This window comes from Lutra lutra, chromosome 13 (genome assembly GCF_902655055.1).
Source record: "Lutra lutra chromosome 13, mLutLut1.2, whole genome shotgun sequence".
In the NCBI taxonomy this organism is placed as follows: Eukaryota; Metazoa; Chordata; class Mammalia; order Carnivora; family Mustelidae; genus Lutra; species Lutra lutra.
In genome coordinates this window covers 3,817,714-3,840,478 of record NC_062290.1, presented here as the reverse complement: position 1 = coordinate 3,840,478, position 22,765 = coordinate 3,817,714, and the positions used below count along the sequence as shown (strand labels likewise).

The 22,765-nt window shown below is 50.5% G+C and overlaps 1 protein-coding gene and 1 long non-coding RNA gene across 11 annotated transcripts in view; both read left to right on the top strand.

Annotated features, from left to right (window-relative positions):
- The window catches only part of PTPDC1 (protein tyrosine phosphatase domain containing 1), a 643,782-nt gene extending 637,724 nt beyond the window's left edge, over positions 1-6,058 (top strand). For 5 of the 9 annotated variants that reach the window (XM_047700748.1, XM_047700747.1, XM_047700745.1 and 2 more), the window contains 2 exons: positions 1,110-1,220; positions 3,495-6,058. In XM_047700748.1, coding sequence (XP_047556704.1) covers positions 1,110-1,220; positions 3,495-3,614 — 231 coding nt within the window. In that variant the 3' untranslated portion in view covers positions 3,615-6,058. Of the gene's footprint in view, positions 1-1,095; positions 1,221-3,494 lie in introns of all 9 variants that reach the window. The other 4 variants (XM_047700746.1, XM_047700751.1, XR_007122383.1 and 1 more) reach the window with 3 other exon arrangements.
- Positions 6,059-11,243: 5,185 nt separating this feature from the next.
- LOC125083821 (uncharacterized) lies at positions 11,244-22,019 on the top strand. 2 transcript variants are annotated; one of them, XR_007122386.1, is made up of 4 exons: positions 11,244-12,094; positions 12,572-14,493; positions 14,919-15,464; positions 19,474-22,019. It is a non-coding gene; the product is annotated as an uncharacterized LOC125083821 (long non-coding RNA). The 2 variants fall into 2 exon arrangements; XR_007122385.1 differs by having other exon boundaries at positions 12,584-14,493; positions 14,919-22,019.
- The last annotated feature ends 746 nt before the right edge of the window (positions 22,020-22,765 follow it).

Sequence of the window (22,765 nt, the reverse complement as noted above, 5' to 3'; positions counted from 1 at the left end):
CTAGGTTCTTCCCATAGTTTGACTGTTGTGGACACTGCTGCTATAAACATTTGGGTGCACGTGCCCCTTCGGATCACTACATTTTGTATACATCATTTTTTAGACACAGACATGGATGCTCGTACACATGCACATGTACCTTCACAGATGAGGATGCCCTGGATCCAGAGTATGTTTCGTAGTCTGCCTTCTCTCCCCTCTGTGAGAGAAGGAGAGCAGTCACCCCTGGGGCTATGGCCAGGCCCTCGTCAGGTCGTAATTTCCGTTTTCCCCTCCATTCATCTCCATGGCCCAGGATGAGGCCCCGTCTCTCAGGAAAGGCAGGCAGCATGTGTGAGAGCAGGACTTGAACTCCAGTGGCTCTGCACACAGCTCAACCCGTCTGTCACAAGGCGCCCACCGCACCTTCCCCATCCTTTACCCCGACCCCCGCATGTGGGGTGTTTACATCATTTCAGGTTTTTACTTTGGTAGCCACCCCTGTAGTGACCGCTTGTGCTTGCAGGTTTTCTGCATTTCCGGTTAGGCCCTCAGAGTAGATTCTGAGAAACGCAGTCAGTGGCGCTCAGGCAAGTGTGCCGACACGTGGTGGCTCCAGAGGTGAAGGGTTTCTTCTGCTTCTCTAAGTCAGCACTGGGAGTCAAGTCGGACACGTTCCTCGGGCACTTTCCCCCGAAGTTCTGTCCTCCCTCTGCAGCTCCTGCCACAGACAGGGCGTGCCCGTACTGACGCTGACCACCCGCCACTAGTCCGCATACCGCCGTGGCACGTCAGCATCCGTCAGCGGACCCGAAACAGTGTGTACAGAAACGAGTGGGTCCTCTCATCAGTTCACTGCAAGGAAGACGCTTGATTTGAGATTGCACTTGTGTTCATATCCAGCTATACCTTATGTACTAACTAAGCAGCTTTGATTGTATCTCCCCGAAAGCTTTTCAGATTGTATGAACACGTAACAGGAAGCATTGGCAGAGCCCTTGGTAGAGAGTTTGGTGTTTGTGGTTACGCATACTTGGTCGCGCATCAGCTCCCGGCTGTGCAGTTGCTTTGAGCTTATGTCTTGAGGCATTTTTCAAACCACTTGCTTGATTTTAATTTCTGCAAACCAGGGCCAGTACCAGACCATTCTCTGCGTGTTGCACTGTGTCGTGAGCCTGCAGGTGATCCCCGCCGACGTGGAGGAAGCCATCCTCGCTCGTGCCATTAAAGCCTTCACCAAGGTGGGTCACATGCTGCCGTTAGCATAAGTGCAAATCAGAATCCAGAGGCCCCTCACCTGCTCTAAAATAAAATTCAGTATGTTTTTCCATAATGGAAATGTGTCGGACATTTCTCAAACATAGTTGTAGACATTGGCCAAAAAATAGTAGTTTCTCAACAGTGATATTAGAAAAAGCTGAACTGTGGGGTTTTGAAGGAGAACATTGAAACAAAGAGCTTTCATACAGAAACAAGTGGATGTGGAGAAAATGATTTTAGATCATGTGCCAAGTAGGAGAGATTCTTTTCTGGGTGAGCCCATTCTACTTTGGGCCTAAACACGTAACTGACCCCTGAGAACCCAGCATCAGTGACCCGGGACCCTGCCCTAGTTGGCAAATCAAAGCAGAAGGTAATAAAAGAGTTTGTTTTCTGTGCACACCTTTTGGCTTGCAGCAGTCCGTCCTGGCTGAAGCAAGGACCAGGGCTGTGCCGGAAGAAAAGGTTCCTGTCAGCCTTTCCGTCTGGTTCCTCTCATAGTGGACGTGACCCTGTCCTGAGGCCCAGAGCCCAGTTTCTCCCCATCTGCGGTAAACAGGAGTGATGCTGCCACGTACCGTTCGTGTGGTTGGCCACGGCTCCCGCAGCACTCCAGAGCGCGCCCTTGCAAGCGTCTGGGTCACTCTCGGGAGCTTGGCGCCTCCAGGTCTCTTCTCAGCAGTTTCCACAGCCAGCAGCTCAGTTGTCCTTTGCACCTTACATGGATGTCGTCACAGACCGCGAGGCCACCAGCCCTTGGGGAGGGTTGCAGTCGGGTGCTTAGCAAAGTGAATGATTCACACCGTTATTAATGTTAATGAGAGGTTTTTCAGGTAGGATAAACAATGTAATGAAGTTTCTGAATTTAATTGAAAAAATCCTTAGTATTGGTTTCTCTGAATGTGGTAGGAATTCTTTTTAATTTCTGTTGGCCTTTTAGGGGGATCCTGATGAAAAGTTCAACATAGCAGTTGTTCCAAATCCAGCTTTGAAAAGGTTGGGAGACATTTATGGCCATTTGCCCTGTGCACAGTCTCATGAGCAGAGGCCCTGGCCGCGCTCGTTCTGGGCCAGCTCTTCAAGGAGGCTGTACAGCAGCTGCTTCCAGTGTGACAAGGGTCCTGTTTCCCTGTGGCCAGAGCTTCCCAGGCCTGCGACCCCTCAGCAAATACTGGGGTCACCTGCACTCGGAGACACTGGCTAGGATGCAGAGCCCCTGCTTGTGCAGCCCATAACTCTTCAGGGGATGGGGGGCTTGGAGGGCGAGGGCGACCGTGTGATTGTGACACACATGCTGTCTGGTGTCATAGAATTGTTTGTCTCTGACCTGGCCGTCTTGTGTCCACAAACATGTTGGCCAGGCCCAGACCCTCCGCAGCACTGCCCAGGGAGCCACTGTTTCTGTGGGAGTGGGAGTGGGCAGGCGTGTGGGAATTGCTCTGCTTCTCTGTCCTCCCATCACTCGACCCCGCAGCCTGCTGAACTTGAGCAAACAGCAGGGACTCAATGTGTCCCCACCGTAGAGCAAAGCAACGAACTTCCATGCACGTTCTCTTTGGCCAACAAACACGTGAGCCTCTCATGTTCGCAGCTCCCAGAAACGCCTAGGCGGTGGGCATGGTGGTGTGCACGTCACAGAGGTTGGGTGTGAAGCGGGCTGTCGGAAGGCAGGGCTCTGGGCGGGTTGCCACAGGGCAGCCCTTATAGCTGGCAAGTGTTGTTTTGATAGACGCCTTCCCTTGTGCCCGCGGCCGTTAGTCTCCACACTCGACACTGCCTTCACAGCTGCCTGGCTTCATGACAACCTGTGAGGACACATGTCCAGGCTGGGGGTTTCAGTTTTTGAGTTTTCGTTCATAAGTTTGGTATTGACATGATTGGCAGTTCTAATATAGTCTTTCAATTAGAGTTGATGTGTGAGCTGTGTTGTGAATGCTGTGCATTGTATATGATTGTGTTCGGAAGTCAGAGTTTTTCTCCACCCTCCTTTCTTTTTTTTTTTTTTTTAAGCTTTTATTTATTTATTTGAGAACGAGCATGAGAAGAGAGAGGTCAGTGGGAGAAGCAGACTCCCTGCCTAGCAGGGAGCCCATTGTGGGACTTGATCCCGGGACTCCGGGATCATGACCTGAGCTGAAGGCAGTTGCTTAACCAACTGGGCAAACCAGGCGCCCCTCCACCCTCCTTTCTCTTCTCCCCAAATCAGCTGATTAAAATTCTGCTACCATGTCCTGAGTCTATTCATTCTTTGTCAGCAGGTTAATTTTGACTCTGAAAATGGACCAGTAGTTTACAACACCCTGAAGAAAATATTTAAGCACACACTGGAAGAAAACAGGAAAATGATGAAAGATGGCCCTCAGCCTGACATTTAGTGATGCTTCCCTGGTGGCAGACACCTCAGACCTGGGGACCCAGATGGCTTTTCTGCACACAGATGAGCAGGTTGGAGCCTGGAGCCACTTCGTCTCATAGCACTTTATCTCAGACGCTCTTGGTTTGGTTTGTGCTAAGAACGCTCATTTCTGTTGGAAGCAACTATTTATTTTAAAATATCCTCAAGCTACATTTTTGTGCTGAAAAATTGCCATAACGTTGGTGCCACTTTTTTATATTTATTTAACTGAATTAATATTGTTCTATTAATATGTAAGTATGTGGTGTTTACATCTTTATTCTTTTTGACATTTTTTTTCCAAAACAGTTATTTTGTCAGTGGAATCCTTGCTGGAGCTTTTACCAAATAGGTGATTCTAGTAGTAAAACTTCACTGTGGATCCATCCCCCTGATCCAGGACCTAAGGAAGTCACAAAGTATCTTAAGCTGTTTTGTATTTGTTAATAAGAAGGCTATTGATAAGACATTTTTTAAGGATTTTATTTTAATTTGCAAATTTTTTGTTTTTTCTTTTTATAAACACATCAAAGGATTTCTCCGAGTGATTTAGTGATTTAGTTTTGTGTTGAAGGTTGACTGAGGTGATGGGATTTTTTACCACAGGAAGTAGACTTGCTCTTGGTTAGGCTTCCAGACCCCCGTGCCGACCCCCGCTGTCACAGGAAGCAAGAGCGCCTCTGAGTACATCCAGCCCGATGCCCAGCAAACAGCATCTTCACAGAGGAACGGGGGCCACAGTGGGCAGTGTGGGCAGCTGCTTCGACTCCGCAGGGAGGACCATTGGGCGGGGGCAGGCTCAGTGCAGCAGCGTGACCACCAGCTCACACCTCCCACGTCTGCCCTTCCGTGGACCCTGTCATCTCCAGGCCCTGTCTTCGGCAACTTGTCACTCGGAGAACTAAGATTCTTAAACTAAATGTGGTGCATGTAGACCACACTCACCCTGTTGGCCCGAGATAAGAAACAAGTGAACTAGTTACGGCCTAACTAGTTCTCTGTGGACCAAACTGTCTTTCAGCAGTGGAAGCTGTGATGAGTGTGTGCAGTACCAGAGGTCAGGTCACAAGGAGGGTCCTCATTTTTCCCAGTAAACGTGATACTCATCTAACCGATTTCATACTAAGGCAATGACCTAATTTTAGAGACAGAATTTCGGGGGAAGCGAGGCTAACCACGGATGAGTCTGCCCACCTCCTGCACCTCCTAATCAGGCGCTGGCGCATTGGGAATATCCTCATCCTTGTCGGTCTTACGAACTCTGGTGGCAAGTGCTGTTGCCTCCCACACCGTTTCAGTTTTCTTAGGAAACCAGATCCAGTGAATTTTAATGAACCGGTTACCCATTCCTGAAATGTCTCATTTTTAAGTGCCTGAAAGGGAAAGGAAGAAAAGATTACATTTTATCCAAAGGTACATTACAAAAAATAGGTTTTTTACCCAAAAAATGTTTACTGTCATTTCTGTCAGTCTCACATGGGCAGGTGCCAGCACGGCTCATTGGACAAGAGGCCGTTGGCCTGTGTGTCTGAGATGGTCCCGCGCATCCCCGATGTGACAATGGCATTGCGCCAGACTGAGGAAGAGAGCTGGTGGGAGAAGTGTATCAGGCTGTCTGCAGGCTTTGTATGTATTCGAATAAAAGTGAAAAGAACAACCCATAACCCTCGTATATCTTTAGCTTGGAGCTCCTGATGACACAGGTGTGGTTGGTGATGGGACGATCCTGATGGGCGGACTGGGTCATGGGCTGGACGTCAGCCAGGCTCTGGTCGGTCCCAACTCTGTCGTCCAGATGAGCAGGCGGGGACGGGAGGAGAGAGGAGAGCTCCAGGAGGAGCGGGTGAACGGAGTCTTTAAGGCCAGCAGGGTTCCTGCCTTTCTACATTTGAGTGGGTGAGGAGTTCTCTGCAACCCAAAGGATAGTTCCACTGACCAGAAGAACTTTGGGATTCAGCTCAACAGAAGTGTGAAGGGTCAGGAGCACACACTCAGAACTGATGGCCGTGGGCACGCCTGTGCATTGTCTGGGCTCCTTCCATACCGGGGAGAAGTATTGTTCATACCTGCCTGTTGAAGGAGTCCCAGACTGACGACTCCAGTCCTGCCTGCCTCCCTCCCCAAGCCACCTGCCTGCCTTTGGTGCTCCTAACAGAGGGCCCAGCTGGGACAATGGGCCCTGTCACCCCTGGGCTCTGTGGTGGCTCCCTAGAGCATCGTGTTCTTTGTCACTTAGTGAAAGTACCCATCTTCTCTGTCCTCTGGAGCCGGCTGAGCTGCTGTGTTACTGTCGCATGATCTCAGCCTATCTCACTTAGGAACTGCAGGACTTGTGGCCACATACGGTTTCCTTCTACCGAGAGCTCGCTGATGCCCTCTGCGCCAGAGTGCTGCTGACTTTGAGGTGCTTTATCTGTTCGCGGAGCTCAGTGGTTATCTCGGGAAGCGCGTGTGCTTCCATCATGCCAGAGTCCGTGCAAAACAACGTGTCATACTTCAGAGAAGTTTCTGTTTTCTCGTAAAGGGAGGACTCCTGCTCATGAGCTTGCCTCCGGTTTCAACCAGTTCTCTAGACATCTCAGGGCATCTCCGGAGACAATATGCTGCAGACAGAGTGCACACCCCAAGTTCCCAGTATCTGAAGGCCTGCAGGTGATTTTCGGGATTGATTAAATCTGACAGTTTACTCAGGACATCTTTGTTCTTGCTTCACATGAACAAGGGTCGATATATTTTCAGTGCAAGTAAATCAAGAATGACATTCCCTTTGGTGCTTTTTATGAATATGGCTCAAGACTATCGCCTTCTCTAAAGGAACCTACTCGGGACGCCTGAGTGGCTCAGTCGTTAAGCATCTGTGTTCAGCTCAGGTCATGACCCTGGAGTCCCAGGATCCAGCCCCATGTCAGGCTCCCTGCTCAGCAGGGAGTCTGCTGCTCCCTCTCCCTCTGCCCCCGCTCTATTTCTCTCTCTCTTGCTCACTCTCCCTCTCTCTTAAGTAGATAAATTTGAAAGAAAATAAAGGAGCCTTCTCAATGCTAGATGGTTGAAAATTGTTTACAGATAATGTGGCAGGAGAAAAATTCAACAAATCCTGGGACGCAGTTGTATGTTCTGTTTTAGTTATGCTTTTAGGCATGAGCTGGCCTCTGACTAGCGCAATACTGGCCATAAAACTGACTTGTGAGTGATCACGATGGAGGCCTTGAGCAGCGTGGCTTGGGGAAACCTTCGCTGTCAGCCATCGCTGAAAACATCCAGTCGTGGAATACCATGTCCAAACCAGACTTTACGATCTTAAGGCCTTGTCGTGCACTGGAAATAAGTTTCCTGCATCCACGGCAGCTCATATCACAGCAAAAGCCTGGTATGTGCTTGCCTTCTGGCTTTGTTGATTAAACTGAAAAGACTTTTGACCCTTAAGAGTGCCTGTTTTGGGGAGAGTTATATTTTTGGAATAGTTTCCTATTTATATGGCCATTTGATTACAGCCTGAAAATACTCCTTGGCTTTGATCGATTGAGTTGCTTTCTCATTTTCTTTCTTCTCTTAAAAATTAAATTAAATTAAAATTACTCAGACATTGAATTTGACTGAACCATGTGGAATAACCTGCAGGTCAAAAATGATCAAATGTGGCCATTTTCTGTGTCAACCTAATATTAAATTTAATGCTCTTGAGACAAGTAGGTGACAGTTCCTGAATTACTTTAACAAAGTTTTAATTAGGTGACCAGTTATTGTCTGACAATATTCTATATGCTCATAGTGGGCTTCAAAACAAGTGGAAGAGACCAACGCGAAATTCCTTTCAGTAGGCAAGGCCGTGCCTCCTCTGTGCGTGGTGCTCCACTGATGCTGGGGGCACACGGGGTCCTTTTTTCAGTCATTTGTCCTCTGTCAGGACCCAAGTTTAGCACATGCTTGGAACTAATACTGGAATCCTAATTCTCAACATTGTCACTCACTTAATTCCTAACATCCTTCAAAACTCATCTCTAATTCCTTGGAACAGAATGTGTTAATTGTAGTCAAATTCAGCTACTTGACATACAGCCCAAGGAGATAGAGGGGTATTACAGGCTGGATTAGGTCCTGAAATTCATGTTGAAGTTCTGACCTCTGGTACCCTACAATGTGACTGTATTTGGAGATGGGGTCATTGCAGATGGAAGATGAGGTCACTAGGGTGGCCCTAATCCAGCATGACCAGTGTCCCTCTGAAGAAGAGGAGATGAGAACACAGACATGCACAGGACCATGACCACATGAGGACACAGGGAAGATGGCCGTCTACCTGCCAGGAGAGAGGCCTCGGGGAAACCTGTCCTGCCCACACCTGGACCTCAGACTCCCCCGCCTCCAGGGCCATGAAAACATAATTTTCTATTGGGTCAGCCTGGGCTGTGGTGTTTGTTAGAGCAGCCCGAGCAGACCAGTGCAGTCCTCAGTGCTTCCGCCGTCCCTTGTGTATGTTTCTCGGTCGCGTCACCTCAAACAGCACAGTGCTTGGATTTGCATGTCTCTCAACATCATATAGATTGTAGAACGCAGTGTGTGTTCTCCTGTGACTTGCTCACATTTGTCCCTGTTGGATAACGTTTAACCCTCCCTGTCTTGGGCTCCGGGGACTAGGACACAGACATAATGGAGCAGGGGGAGGGAGGGTGGCGTGATTCCACTCACCACACCCACACATGAAAACTATAAAATATTTCCAAGAGAGACTTAAAAAGATGGAGAGATATACCTGTCCGTGAGTCGGAAGAGTCAAGATTGTTAATATGCCAGTTCCTTTCAGATTGATCTCTAAAGACCATACAATCCTAATCAAAGTCCAAGCGAGTTTTTCTTGAAGAAACTGACAAACTAATTCTGAAATTTCGTATGGAAAGGCAAGTGACCTAGAACAGCCAAAAGAACTTCAAAAAAGAACAAAGTTGACAGGCTAACACTACTTGATTTCGAGAATTATTATAAAGCTGCACTAACCAAAACTGTGTGATTCTAATACAACAATAGGCAGACACATCAATGGAACAGGATAGTCCAGAGAGAGACCCCCACACACATGGACTCCTGAGTTTGGACAAAGGTTGAAAAGGCAATGAGGAGAAAGGACAGTCTTTCAACAAATGGTGCTGGAACAATTGGACAGTTATAAGCAAAATAACAACAATGGAAAATCCTTGGATCCATATCTTGCATTATCTACAAAAATCAACTTTTAAATGTAAAATCTAAAACTATAAAATTTCTAAGAGAAAATATATGTGACCTTAAGTTAATCAGAAGTTTGTTGGATACAACACCAAAAGTACAGTCCATTAAAGAACAAGCTGATAATCTGTACTACATCAAGATTAAAAACTTTCGCTCTTCAGGGGCGCCTGGGTGGCTCAGTGGGTTAAGCCGCTGCCTTCGGCTCAGGTCATGATCTCAGGGTCCTGGGATTGAGCCCCTCATCGGGCTCTCTGCTCAGCGGGGAGCCTGCTTCCCTTCCTCCCTCTCTGCCTGCCTCTCTGCCTACTTGTGATCTCTCTCTGTCAGATAAATAAATAAAATCTTTAAAAAAAAAAAAAACAAACTTTCGCTCTTCAAAAGACACCGTGAAGAAAATGAAGGCAAGCCATAGATGGGGAGACTCTTTCTCAAAGCATGTGTCTGATAACAGACTATCTGAAACCTCTCAAAACTCAACAAGATAAAAGAAAAGTAGCCCAAACTTATAAAACTGCCAAAGATCTGAATACCCACCAAAAATACAGGATTGGCAAATATGTGAATGAAAAGATGCTCAGCAGTATTAGTCATAGAGGGTACCTGGGGGGCTCATTTTGTTGGGCGTCGGCCTTCAGCTCAGGTCATGATCCCAGGGTCCTGGGATCGAGCCTCACAACGGACTCCCTGCTCAGTGAGGAGCCTGCCTCTTCCTGTCCCTCTGCTGCTTTTCCTGCTTGCGCTCTCTCACTCTCTCTATCAAATAAATAAAATCTTTAAAAAATATATTAGTCATAGAAAGCCAAATGAATCTGCACAGCAAAGGAAATAAAAACTAAAAGACAACTACAGAATGGGAGAAGATATTTATAAATGACATATCTGATAAAGGGTTAGTATCTAAAGTGTATGAAGAACTTATATAACTCAACAGCAAAACAAATAATCCACTTTTAAAATGGACAGAAGACAGACACATGAAAAGATGCTCAACATCTCTTGGCATCAGGGAAATACAAATCAAAACCACAATGATACCATCTCACACCTGTCAGAATGGCTAAAATCAACACAAGAAACAGCAAGTGTTGGCGAGTATGCGAAGAAAGGGGAACACTCTTACACTGATGGTGGGAATGCAAACAAACTGGGGCAGCCACTCTGGAAAACAGTATGGAGGTTGCTCAAAAAATTGAAAATAGAGCTACTCTACAACCCAGAAGTTGCACTACTAAGTATTTACCCACGGAACACAACACTAATTCAGAGGGGTATGTGCATCCTTATGTTCATAGAATCACCATTTACAATAGCCAAATTCTGGAAAGAGCCCAACTGTCCATCGACTGATGAATGGATAAAGAAGATGTGGCGTACATATCCAATGGAATATTACTCAGCCATCAACAAGAACAAAATCTTACCATTTGCAACGACATGGATGGATCTAGAAAGTATTATTCTAAGTGAAATAAGTCAGAGAAAGACAAATACCATATGATTTCCCTCATATGGAATTTAAGAAACAAAACCAAAGGACAAAGGAAAAAAAGACAAACCAAGAAATAGACTCTTCACTATAGAGAACACACTGCTGGTCACCAGAGGGGGGTGAGAGGGTTGGTGAAACAGGTCACGGGGAGTAAGGAAGCACTTGTGATGAGCACTAGTTGACGTAAGGAAGTGTTGAATCACTTTATTGTACTCCTGAAACTAGTAGAGTATCCTGTGTTAATTGTACTTGAATTAAAAGAAATGCAAATGAAAACCACAAAGAGCTATCACTACATACCTTGTAAAATGCTGACAGTGCAGAGCCGGGGTACCCCAGGTGTTGGTAGGGATACGGAGAAGTGGGAGCTCACGCTGTGAGTGGGGACATATAGTGGCACTTTGGAAGCAGTTTGGCTGTGGGTTCAGAGGGGGGTGACCCAGCCATTCCGCTCCCACACGTGTGCATCCCAATAAAGACTTGTACAGCAGTGTCTGTAGCAGCTGCGTGTGGAATACCCAGAAACTGGGACAGCACAAACGTCCACAAACAGGAAGGTGGAAAACCACATCGTGGCAGATCCACACGTGGAAAGCCGTGTGGCAATACGACGAGCGGACTCTGATTCATGCGACAGCAGGAATGACTCAGCCTCACGGCACTGAGCGGAAGAAGCCGGTCGGAAGGAGTACGTGCCATGTGACCTCCTGTACACAGAACTAGGGAATTCAGAGCAATGTGTCGTGACCAGGCACAGATCTGGCCACCCAGAGCCAGGGGTGGCCCGGGAGTGTGGGGGGATGCACCTCGTCATGGTGGTGACTGCGCCATTGGGTTTGTGGGTGAAGTTCATGGTTTCATGTCAGAAGGTATCAAGTTGCACACTTTAAATACTATGTGCCAATTTTTCTGTTCCAGAAAATAGACTACATTTGTAAAAGAGGAAACAGTGCCTTGGAAGGAGGAACACTGGAGTTGTCATGTGGGTTTTCCAGGGGAAGGGACACACGGGCCATCACGTTCCAGGGGCACGGGAGCTCTGACTGTACTTGAATTTCTATAACATGAGTTTGCCCACAGCATAACCGTGCTGTGTTTTCCACGTGAGAAAGCAGCGGCTCGCTCACAGCCGGTCTCTGGTGCGCGTGGAGCTGGACCTGAGAGCCTTGGAGTTGTCGCGTTTTTGCAGGGGGAGCTCTGTTTCTGCAACCTGAAACTAGCTTTACCTGAAGTGAAATGCGTTTCTCGTGTTAAATGTTTGTTTCCTGACGATTTCTAAAGGACTGATTTGGGGAAATCTGCTCTTTGACAGATGTCCCACACTCCCTGGTGCGCGGCTCCACGCGGAAGGCCGCTCTGCCTCTCACTCGGGCGTGGACTTCGGCCGCCGCCCATTCGGAACACACTCTCCTGCCAGATGTTTGTCTTCCTGCTTTCTCTGGGTGAAGGTTCAGAGGAGTCTTCGCAGCTTCAGCCACGTAATTACTTTTCCAACAGTTAAGAGCTTTGGCAGCTGGCATCCGCAAACTGGTGTGAAGACGGGAACCCGCAGTTTAACCGCAGAGCTTCCGAAGCGCCTACCGAGCGGGTTCGGGCCGCCGCCCCCACCAAGGGCACTGCCGGTGCGCCGGGAAGTCGCCCCCGGGGAATTCTGACAGCCTCCTGGCCGCCGCCCAGGGACTGTGAGTCATGAAGAAACCCCGTGTGCAAAAGAAACGGCCGGCAGACAAGAAATGGCTCCTGAGAAGGTCTGTGTCTGCGCGGGAGAGGAGGAAGTTGAATTAAACTCGGGGCCATGTTCATTCTTCCCCCTGCCGTCCCTCATGCGGGCCTCCCCGCGGCCCCTTCCAGCCCTAGCCCTGGTGACACGGATCCAAGGCCATCCCCCTGAGGATGCAAGGTGGCCCTGGGAGGCAGGACCGGCTCTTTCTGGGGAGCGGTGGGCCCTCGGAGCCAAATTTCTCTGGGAAGAGGGAGGACACGGGCTCGGCCTATGGAACGTTGGGAAATGGAGGGACGGGAGTTCTGGACAAAGTGGCAGTGTGCAGAGGTGCTTCTGGCCCGTTGTTCTGAGACCAAATCCTTCTTTGTCCCTGGACTGTTGGAGGGGGCTGGGGTCATTCTGCTGCCAAATTTCAAAGGGGTCTCCCCCACCCTGTCCAGTATTTTAAATCCACAAGCACAGGTGAGCACAAACAGCCTATGTCTTGACTTTCTTTCCTCAGTGTGGCCTCCAGGCCCTCGTCTCCCCCAGGCTGGGCCCCTGACTGTGCCCGAGGTCCTGGAGAGGCCTGGGCCCTCTGCACCCCACCCCCAGCTGCCACAGGGGCTCCGCAAGCCTGCAGTGGGCACATGTCTCCCCTGAAGATACAGAAGTGTGTCCCCCAGTAGGCAGGGCGCTGCCATCCAGCCAGGCCAGGGCACGTCCCCTCCCTGAGGAACCGAGGAACCCAGATGGACGGGGGTGTGTGATGTGGAGCGGGGCTCCAGGCAGGTGGGGCCTATCTTCTCGTTTGGGATCCCCCCCTTGACCCTGAGCCGAGGCTGGCTAAGGAGATGGCTCTTGGCACTCTGGGGAGACGGGGAGAGGAGGGGCAGGAACCATGGCCCGCCTTGCTGAGGATGTTATGGGCTTGGAGCGCTGATGGGGTGACCGGAGGAGATGGAGCACCAGGGTGTGTCCCTGCCCAGCTCCCAGGGCCAAGCCAGTCTGGAGGAGCCCCTCCCTGCCAAGAGCTGGGCTTGGTGGTCCAGCCCCTCCTCAGATCCATAGCTCGGCCACCTCCCCTAACCCAGGGACAGCTTGTTTTAAAGGCAGGTATATTGAGATGATGTAGTCAAATGCCCTACCTTTCATGTTCCAATTTTGCAAACACGCAGTCCTGTAGCCACCACCACGGTGGCGGCCAGTGTAGGAGGTCCCCGCTGTCCCCACACAGCTCACCGCTCTGTCCTCTGGCTTTGCCTTCTCAGCTGTCACACAGCGGCAGGCTCTGGGCCCCCACCGATGTGCCTGTGCCATCGCGTGTATCGGCAGTGGCTCCCGTCTGTGGCTCAGAAGCTCCTGCTGCATGAACTGGCCACGGCCTTGGGTCCGTTCTCCCAGGAACACTCAGGTTGGTGCCAGTTTGGGCGATTGTGAATAGGACATGATGCCCTAGCCAAGCCCCAGCAGGCTCTCCTGGGAGTTCAGCCTGGATTTCTGTTGGTGAAAAGTTGGGGCTTTGGCTCCCTGTCTTTGTGGCCCCTGCCTCGCTCCTCGTCCACAACCACCATCCATTTCCTCTCTGGCTTGTGGCCCGTGTGGTCTGTGCTCCATCCTCTGGTCCCCATCCCCACACACTCAGCCTTTCTAAAGAAAGTCTCATCATATCCTCTGCGTCGTCTTCCAAGTCCCCCACACCTCTGAGTCCCTCCTTCCTTCTTCCAGTGACATTTATCCTCCTGGGCCCGTCCCAGGGACCCCCACTCCCACCCCTTGCATAGCCTCCCAGGCTCCAGGCCGAGTGGCCTCTGGACCGGTTCTCCTAGGACAACACTCATGGCTGCAGCAGGGCCTGGGGGTCTGCGTGTTGGTGCCCCCACTAGACTCTGGGTTCTTGGAAAGCAGGGCACCTTCTGATTGAAATCTGACTCCCAGACCAGCAGGCACCTGGTGGTCGCATCCAAGGGGAACACAGAGAAGTCTATGCCACAGAAAGGGGCTGGTGTACCGAAGGGGCAGAGGGAAACCCCACAAGCCAGAATGCCTCAAGGCAGGAGGGAGGACAGAGAGGCAGAAAGGTGTTGGCCTTTCTTAGGTTGGCACCTGGGCCTTGCCCTCTCAGTGCACACTCTTGCTGCTGGCCTCCACGGCCCGTGCACCCCAGAGGCAGCATGGACCCCTGCCCTCTCTCCTTGGTGCTCTGCCTCCCCTGACCCTGCCTGCCCGGACGGGCTCACTCTGCTGCACCCACCCCCTCTAGCCCCCAGGATGCCCCCTGAGGGACTCGGTCCTGGAGGCTGTCCAGCCTTCTCCACACTGTTCAGTGGGGAACAGAGTTTCAGTTTGGGAAGACGGGACAGTCCTGGAGACAGATGGTGTAGATGGCTGTGCACTTACAAATGGCCCAAACAGCCACTTGAGGGGCACCTGGTGGCTTAGTTGGTGAGTGTCCTGACTCTCAGTTTCGGCTCAGGTGATGATCTGAGGGTTGTGGGATCCAGCCCTGTGTCGGGCTCCGTGCTAGGCGCAGAGTCTGCTTGAGGTTCTCTTTCCCTCTGCCCTCCCCCACCTCAAATAAATAATTTTTTTCATTTTTAAAATTTAAATTCAATTAACATATACTGTATTATTAGCTTCAGAGGCAGAGTTTGGTGATTCATCAGTCTTCTGTAACACGCAGTGCTCATCACATCCCGTGCCCTCTTAATGCCTGTCACCCAGTTACCCCATCCCCCCACCCTCCGCCCCTCCACAGCCCTCAGTTTGTTTCCTGGAGCTAAGAGTCACTTAATGTTGGCCTCCCTCTCTGATTTCATCTTGTTTTTTCCTCCATTCCCCTTCTGTTTTGTTTCTTAAATTTTACGTAGAGGCGAGATCATGACTGACTCAGTTCACTTAGCAAAGTGCTCTCTAGATCTACCCGCATCACTGCAGATGGCAAGACTTCAGTTCATTTGATGGCTGAGTATCAGTCCATTGTATATATATACCCCATCTTCTTTATCCATTTAACAAATAAATCTTTAAGGGCTGAAGGCAGAGGAGTGGGAGGGGAGAGGAGAGCCCGCAGAGTGGCAGCACCATGGCACCCACGTGGCCATCACATGTCTGCGTGTTGGGTGCCAGCTCTGTGCCTGTCGAATGAAGGCCAAGGGCTTACGGTGGGTTTTCATGGCTTTCTCCCCACTGCCCGTGGTCCTGCTAGCACGCTCAGGAGTGTGAGGAGGCCGTGCATCTCCCCGGGAACGTCCCCCTCACTCGTGAGCGGTGCAGCCTGTCAGAGGCCAGAGGAAAGCCCGCACGGGACCCCAGCAGTCGGAGCCAGAGCAAGCCGGCCGTGCACACGAGGTGGGGTATGTCCCGCGGTGTTCTTCTGAATCAGAAAGGTCCACAGATTCACTAAAGAGCTAAAAGTATTTTAGACTTTGCAGGCCACATATGGTCTCTGTTATGTAGTGTGTGTTCCTGTTTTTGTTTCTTACTGTGTTTTAAAAATATAAAATGCACCTGCGTCCAGTGAGCTATACAGTAGGAAGCTGCGGGCAGGCCATAGTTTGCCCCCTATTTGTGCTGGTGCCCTGGGGGGGCAGGGTGCATCTGGGGGACAGCCCTGGAGGAAAGCCTGGCATGTGCGTGGTGATGTGTCTCTCGTGGCTGTGTCCGTGGCCTGATGTAGAGGCCTGGCGGGGCAGGACGCCGTGCCGTCCTGCCCCATGTGCATGGCGCTGTTCATACCTGTACTGCTCCTTCTTGGTTCCCACAGGTGGGTACCAGGGCACAGTCTGTGGTCCTGGGGTCAGAGAGAGAGAGGTGTGGGGCCCTCTGTGGACTCTGTATTTTGTCCTGTGGGCAGTGGGGAGCCAGCAGTGTGGACCTGGGAACCATAATCCACGTCACACATCCGGTAGGACCCAATCTTCGTCTCTCCCCCGAGCTGGAGCACAGGAACCACAACTGGGGCTTGTCCAGATCTCTTTGGTATTTGTGGAGGGAAGGAAGGAAGGAAGGAAGAAAGGCAGATGGAACGGATCGCCCGTGAGCAGAGGGCAACCTATTGCAGACGGGGGCCAGCCCGCAGTAGTTATCAGTTGGGCATGAGGGCGGGGGTCGAGGATGCCGGCCGGGGCAGTGGTTGCAAAGCACCAGATGCTTGGATTTATTTATGCTTTTCATTTTTCAACTTGGAATTTTCACTTAATTTGTATTTGTTTTAAAGTTCTCTCAAAGTAGCACATACCAGGCTGAAGAGTCAACCTTAGAAAAGATGGAGAGCAAAAGCCATGGCCTCTGCTCCACCTCTGCCCTCCCAGGCCTACCTAGGCATCCCCTTGGAACTTGTTCTAGAGAGTTCTTCCTGTGGTACCTTGCAGTACTAAATAGTGTGCTCAGTCCTTAATGTCCCCACACCCCCAGCTGTGGGCGTGGCTGGTGCTGGCTTCCTCTGCCAGCTGAGCGCCCGTCTGGGAGGCTTCACACCACCTCTGGTCCTGCCGGTGTGGGTCTAAGCCACGCGCTGAACAGTAGGGACAAGGGGATTCCCTGTAAAACAAGGTTTCTCAGATGTTTGTCTGCCAGACTCAGGAAAATCGAGGGTGCCCACGCTGAGCCTGGGTGTGGGATGTCCCCCAGAGGAAAGCGCGGGAGCCAGGTAGCCCAGACGGCCGGGGCACGGGCACGGGCACGTGTTATTTCTAACTAGTTTCTTCCACTCGCCATCTTTCTCGGCTTCTTCGTGCTGTGTCTCAGCCGTTCCTCTTCCCACTGCCGGGCCCCCGTGCACGCACACCTACTGCCCACTGGCCTCCTGACTTGAGCTCCGCGCAGCTGGGCCCTGGCTCGGGCGCTCCCCCCGGCCCTGGGCTCAGTTACTGCATCTCCTCTGGTGAAACGCAGACGCAGGTACTCGCTCACGCCAACCCCCAAGCAGCGCAGGTGGGAAGGGCGGCTTTGCCGGTCCGGCCGGAGACCTGAGGGTGGTGCTGGCATGGTGGCTGTGTGGCATGTGTGTCCCCCTCAACGTTCAGAGCCCAGCCTCGAGGGGGGACCGGGGTGACTGTCCCCTCCCCTCTCACGTCCCCATATAGCCCACCTGAGGGAAAGTGTGCTGAGCAGGTGGATTCTGAGATGCTGGACTGTGACGGTGGCTCCCAGCTTGTCTGTTGTGCTTTAAAACCTGTTTTATTACTAGTCAGGTGGCAGGTGGCAGGAGGCCATCAGATCAGAAGGTAGATCGCTACCCACAGTCCCTGAGGGGTGGCTTTGCCATGGGGGGCCACATGGTGAAACACTGGTGTCAGCCAGCGAGTTACCTTATTTCCATGGGAAGGAACAGGCAAGGCAGAGTGCAGTAGGTCTGGGATTAGTGGGTGAATGACCTCAGCGGGCTCTGGGCCCAGGGGCTGGTGACCCTGGGTGACCAGAGCGGGCACACTGACTGGGGGTCGAGTGCCGACCAAGGCTACAGTGTGGCTCCGTGTGGGCTGGTGTGCACGTGGAGGCAGCCCCCAGGTGAGTCCTCCACTGTCCCCAGGCATGGCCCGTCCCTCCAGGCTCTGCCAGACAGAATGTGGCAAATGAGAGATGCGGTTAATACACTTGGGTCCTCCGTGCCTAGTTGAGGCGCCCTCTCCTCAAGGCTGCAACCCTGGTCTCCGCGGTCACCCTGGGAGACCCGCTTCCTCCCTATCCCTGCTCCCCTGTGCGTCGTCATCACCTGGGAGCATCCCCAGCAACAGGCGGGGCACAGGCTACCCAGGAGAGGGCTAGAGGGCAATGTCCCCTCCCCGCGGTGACATCACAGTTGGTGATGGGCACTTGCCACAGGCTTGCGCCTCTGTTTTAGCTCGTCTCTCTGAAGGAAAGGGGAGGAAAAGGGTTGCAGAGGGACATGCTGGCTGAAAATGTGCAAGACAAGTCTGAGGAGGTGCCAGAGACAGCCCCCACCGTGGAGCACAACCAGCTCGCTCCAATGCGCGAAGAGCGTGGGGATGCCACCATCCTGGTGCCCAGTTACAACTTTATTCTTGCCAAGGTGCCCAATGGCCAAATCGCTCATCAGCCTTACCGCTGAAATCAGGTGTTTGCTGAGGAGTATAGCATCAGATTCCTTTCCAAAAACATTCCACACCCGCGCTGACAACCCTTCGCTCCTCACACTGGAGCCCAGGGACGGGACGTGCACGTCATTCCACCATGCAGCCCACGGCAGGATTTAGGGGACCACAGGGAGTGGTACTCAAGCAGTCGGCCTGACATTCAGAGGATTTGGCTGCCCCTCGTCATCCCAGTGACAGAGGGTGGGGGAGGGGGACCAGCGAAGCCGCCAGTCCTCCTGCTGCTTCCCGCTCTGCTTGGAGAGCTGAGCATGTTGCTCAAACCGGCCGGCACGGAGCCCTTGCTCTATTCTGTACAACACTCGGAACGTCATGCGCTTATGCGCATGGGTCTGCACACAACCCAGCAAAACTCTATGTCCTCTGCATCCCAGATCCCAGTCAAGGGACCTTCAAAGGTAATTCGATGCATGTAGTCTTCCCCTTAGTAGAGACCTGAGGACGAACCCATGTCAGTTAAAACTCGGGTGTGACTTGGACTTAACACCAGCCTGCTTCAGTTGTAGCGCATCTGAGTCCCTCAATGACCCTGGAGGGCCGGGGTGCTCCTTGTCCCCCCGATTCCGGGGCACTGCCCTCCAGCTTTCGGCGGCTTTGTTAACTGCAGGGCGTGAACTAAGCTGATGATTTCTTTGAAGGAAGTCAGGATGATTCCCTGGTCTTCATAATTTGGCTCTGGCTTGAAGCTCTGCAGCCAACTCCAGGAGCACAGATGCGGCCCCAAGACACAGTCTCGTGGTGCCAGGGGCTCCCGGCTCTCCAGTGCAGGTCCTGGGTTTCCACCCTCACTAAGCAGGGTGTCCCTGTGACCCCCCCACTTCAGCCAACCTCCTGGGCTGCCAGGCCACTCCGGCCTCTGCTGTGTTCCTTCAACTGTCCCTCCTCCTCTGAGGACATCGTGGCAGTTCTGGGCAGGCCGGCCGCACCAGTGAGAGGCCCAAGAGAAGAGTGCGCCGTTCAGCGTTGCTGTTTGGACTCTGCCTCTGAGAGTCAGTTTCATCTGCCACAAATTCTCAGTGGTTCTGCAGCGCGGTCAGTGGTTATCTCCCCTGCCGAGGTGTGAGTGCTCGTCCTGGCCCCCCACTGGTGGAGGGAAAGTGAAGGGTCCTCCTTCCACCCACGTGGTGCTCACCACGAGCCTGCAGCGGGCCTGACGTTGTGGAGGCGTATGTGTCTAATGTGCCTAATGCCACCGACTGACGGGTGTCTCACCAGGCGGGCTACGGATGCCGCAGCCAGGCCTCCTCGCAAGCCCCAGGAGGCTTGGCATAGCAGAGGGGAAGGGGCTCTGCTCTTCTTCTAATCCCAGTGCTGCCCCTTCCTGGTGGCGTGTCTGTGGGCACATTACCTAGTGTCTTGGAAGCTTCCCAGCTTCCTCACACAATTACCGTCTAACCTGGTCATTGTGAGGATTCCATGGAGGACCCAGCATCGTGTGCTCCTGCTGAATGACCAGTTGAGCATCCCCGGACTACCATCACCTCTGTCCTCCACCTTCCAGGGCGTCCTGGGCAGGTGGCCCTTGATACCTGCTGAAGAATGCTGCTTGCAGGTGTCACTGGCCAGGGACATGGCAGGTCCTGAGCACATAGCACTGGGACGTGGGGAGAATGAGTCAATCAGATGTGCCTCAGTGATGGAGAACCAATATGTAGATGTGCAGCCTCTTTGGGGACCACAAATCTCAGCAGTTGACCAATATATAAAATTAAAAAAAAAAAAAAGTGATGAAAACCAGTGATGAAGAAAAAAACCTTAGAAGAGACCAAAGGGGGAGAAAGATGTTCCATACAGAACAAAAATAAGGATGACATCAGATTTCTCACTGGAAACAATCCAAGCAAGAAGACAGTGGAGCAAAATTTTAGAAGTAGTCAATCTAAAATTCTATATCCACTGAAAATATCTTTCAAAAAGGAAGGCAAAATAAAAGTCTTTTCAGACACACAAAATCTGAAAGAATTCCTCACCAGCAGACCCACACTTCAAAAAGTGTTAAAGAGAGTCTGTTAGGCAGAAGGAAAATCTGGATCTGCCCATAGGAATGAAGAGCGCCGGAAGCCAACACAGAACTTTCAAAGGTTTTTCTTATATTATTTGAACCTCTCTAAAAGACAATCGGTTTAAAAACAACAATATATCATGGGGTTTACAATATGTAAAAGTGAAATGCAGGACAAGAAGAGTACAAAGGCCAGGAGGGGCAGGGTGGGAGGGCGGGGGTTTGAAGGGTGGCAAAATCCCTCTGAGGCAGATTGGGACAAGTTAAAGACAAATTGGATCAGCCCCTAAAGCAACCACTACACTGGCAAAGACAGAATTATACAGAATAAACCAGCAATGGAAATAAAAAAAGATCACAGAAAAATACTCAATCCTAGAGAAGGTAGAAAAAGAGGAAAAAGGGAACAAAAAACAGATTAGACAAATAGAAACAAATACCAAGATGAAAAAACTCAAATCTAGCCACATCACATGCAATGAAAATGATCTAAATCCTCCAATTTTAATGCTGATTGCCAGAATGGATTAAAAAATCAAGACCCAACCATATGCTGCCTGTGATAAATACACTTTAAAAAGGAAGCACACACAAACAGGTTAAAAGTAAAAAATGGGAAGGAACAAGTCCAAAAACAGATCTCACACCAAATAGTATTACCAGAGGTAAAGAAGATCACTTCATTTTTTAAAAGATTTTTATTTATTTTGAGAGAAAGGGAGGGGTCAGGGAGGGGCAGAGGCAGAGAGAGGGATCACAAATAGACTCCTTGCTGAGTGCAGACCCCAGCTTGGGGCTCGACCTCGCCACCCTGAGCCCATGCCCGGAGCTGAAATCAAGTGGGATGCTCACCCAGCTGCACCACCACGCCTTGAAGGTCACGTCACTCTGATGAAGGAATCAACAAATCAAGAGGACATAGTGGTCCTATGTTTGTGCATCTAATACTTCAAAATGTATAGAGCAAAAACTGATAGAAGTCCCAGGAGAAATAGATAAATCCATAATTTTCGCTATGATTCTCCCGGTCGCTGGCAGAGCAAGGCGGGAATTTAGCAGGTGCCTCGCAGACTCCGACCAGATGCTGCCCCGCAGCCGTGGAGCGCACGGTTCACCAAGACAGACCGTGGAGACAGCCCCCCTGTTTGAAGGGCTTGAAACCACACCAAGTGCTTCTCCAGCCGTAATGCAATTCAGTTAGAATTCAACAACAGAGATCTCTGGGACGACTCCACGTATTTGAAAACTAAAGAACCCACAGAACAAGGAAGAAACCAAAATGGAAACCACTAGCTGTTCTGAACGGGATGGAAGTGAAAACACAACGTTCACGCTTGAACACATCCCACTTGGCCATGGGACGGTATTATGTCAACGTGCTGCTGTAGTTTCTTCCCTAGTGTGATACTCACTGGAACTGCACTGATATTTATAAGTAGTGTTTGTTTGTAAATTTTCTTCTTTTGATACCATCTTTTCAGAACTGTGTCTCAACATCCTACTTGTTTCATGAAAGACACTTCAAAGTCCTTCACGTCCCATGCTCTGGAACAAGTTGAAGATTTGGTAGAATTCTTCTTTGGGAACAATGGGGCCGCGTGATTTTGAGTGGGCTCGTTCCTCAGTAACTTTATTTTGTTGTTCAGAAGCTATTCTGCTCAAGCTGTCTCTCTCCAGTGGGGTCAGTCATGTTAAGCTATTGTTTCTCAGGAAATTATCCATGTCATCTGGATTTTACATTTAATTAAAAGTAGTCTTCTGTTTAACAAAATATTCATTGGATTCAATTCAATTTATTTCTCCCTTCTCATTTCTGATTTAATATGTTTTTATTTTCTCTCTCTTTTTCTTGATTAATTTATTCAGTGCTTTGTTTTGTGTTATTTTAGCAAGTCAAATTATTTTGTTATCCATAGTATTGTAATTCTCAAGAATTTCTTTTTTTTTTAAGGTTTTATTTATTTATTTGAGAGAGAGAGAGCACGAGCAGGGGGACCGGCAGAGGCAGAGGAGGAGAAGCAGGCTCCCAGCTGAACAACAGCCTGATGTAGGACTCGATCCCAGGACCCTGAGATCATGACCTGAGCTGAAGGCAGAAGCTTAACTGAATGAGCCACCCAGGCGCCCCTTAACTCAACAATAAGAAAACAATTGAAATAGGCAAAGTATTTGTACAGACTCTTTCCCAAAGAAGGTATACAGATGGCAGACAGCACATGAAGGAATTCTCAGCGTCACTGGTCACAATGAGATCCTGCTCACACCATTAGAAGGAAAAGGCCACATCAGTGTTGGCAAGGATGCAGAGGAAGTGGGGTTCTCGTACATCATCGCGGGGAACGTAAAATGGTGCAAAACAAACACTTTGGAAAACAGTTTGGCCATTTCTTTAAAAAGTTAACATATGATCCGGTCATTCCACTGCTGGGTCTCAATACCCAAGAGGAAAGGAAATATAGATGCCTACAGAGACGTGCCCACAAACACTCATAGCAGCTTTATTTGTAATAAACACCGGAAACAATGCAAACATCCAGATGAACGCATCAACAACGGTACACACACCTGTAAATGTGTCTGAAAATCGCCGTGTGAAAGA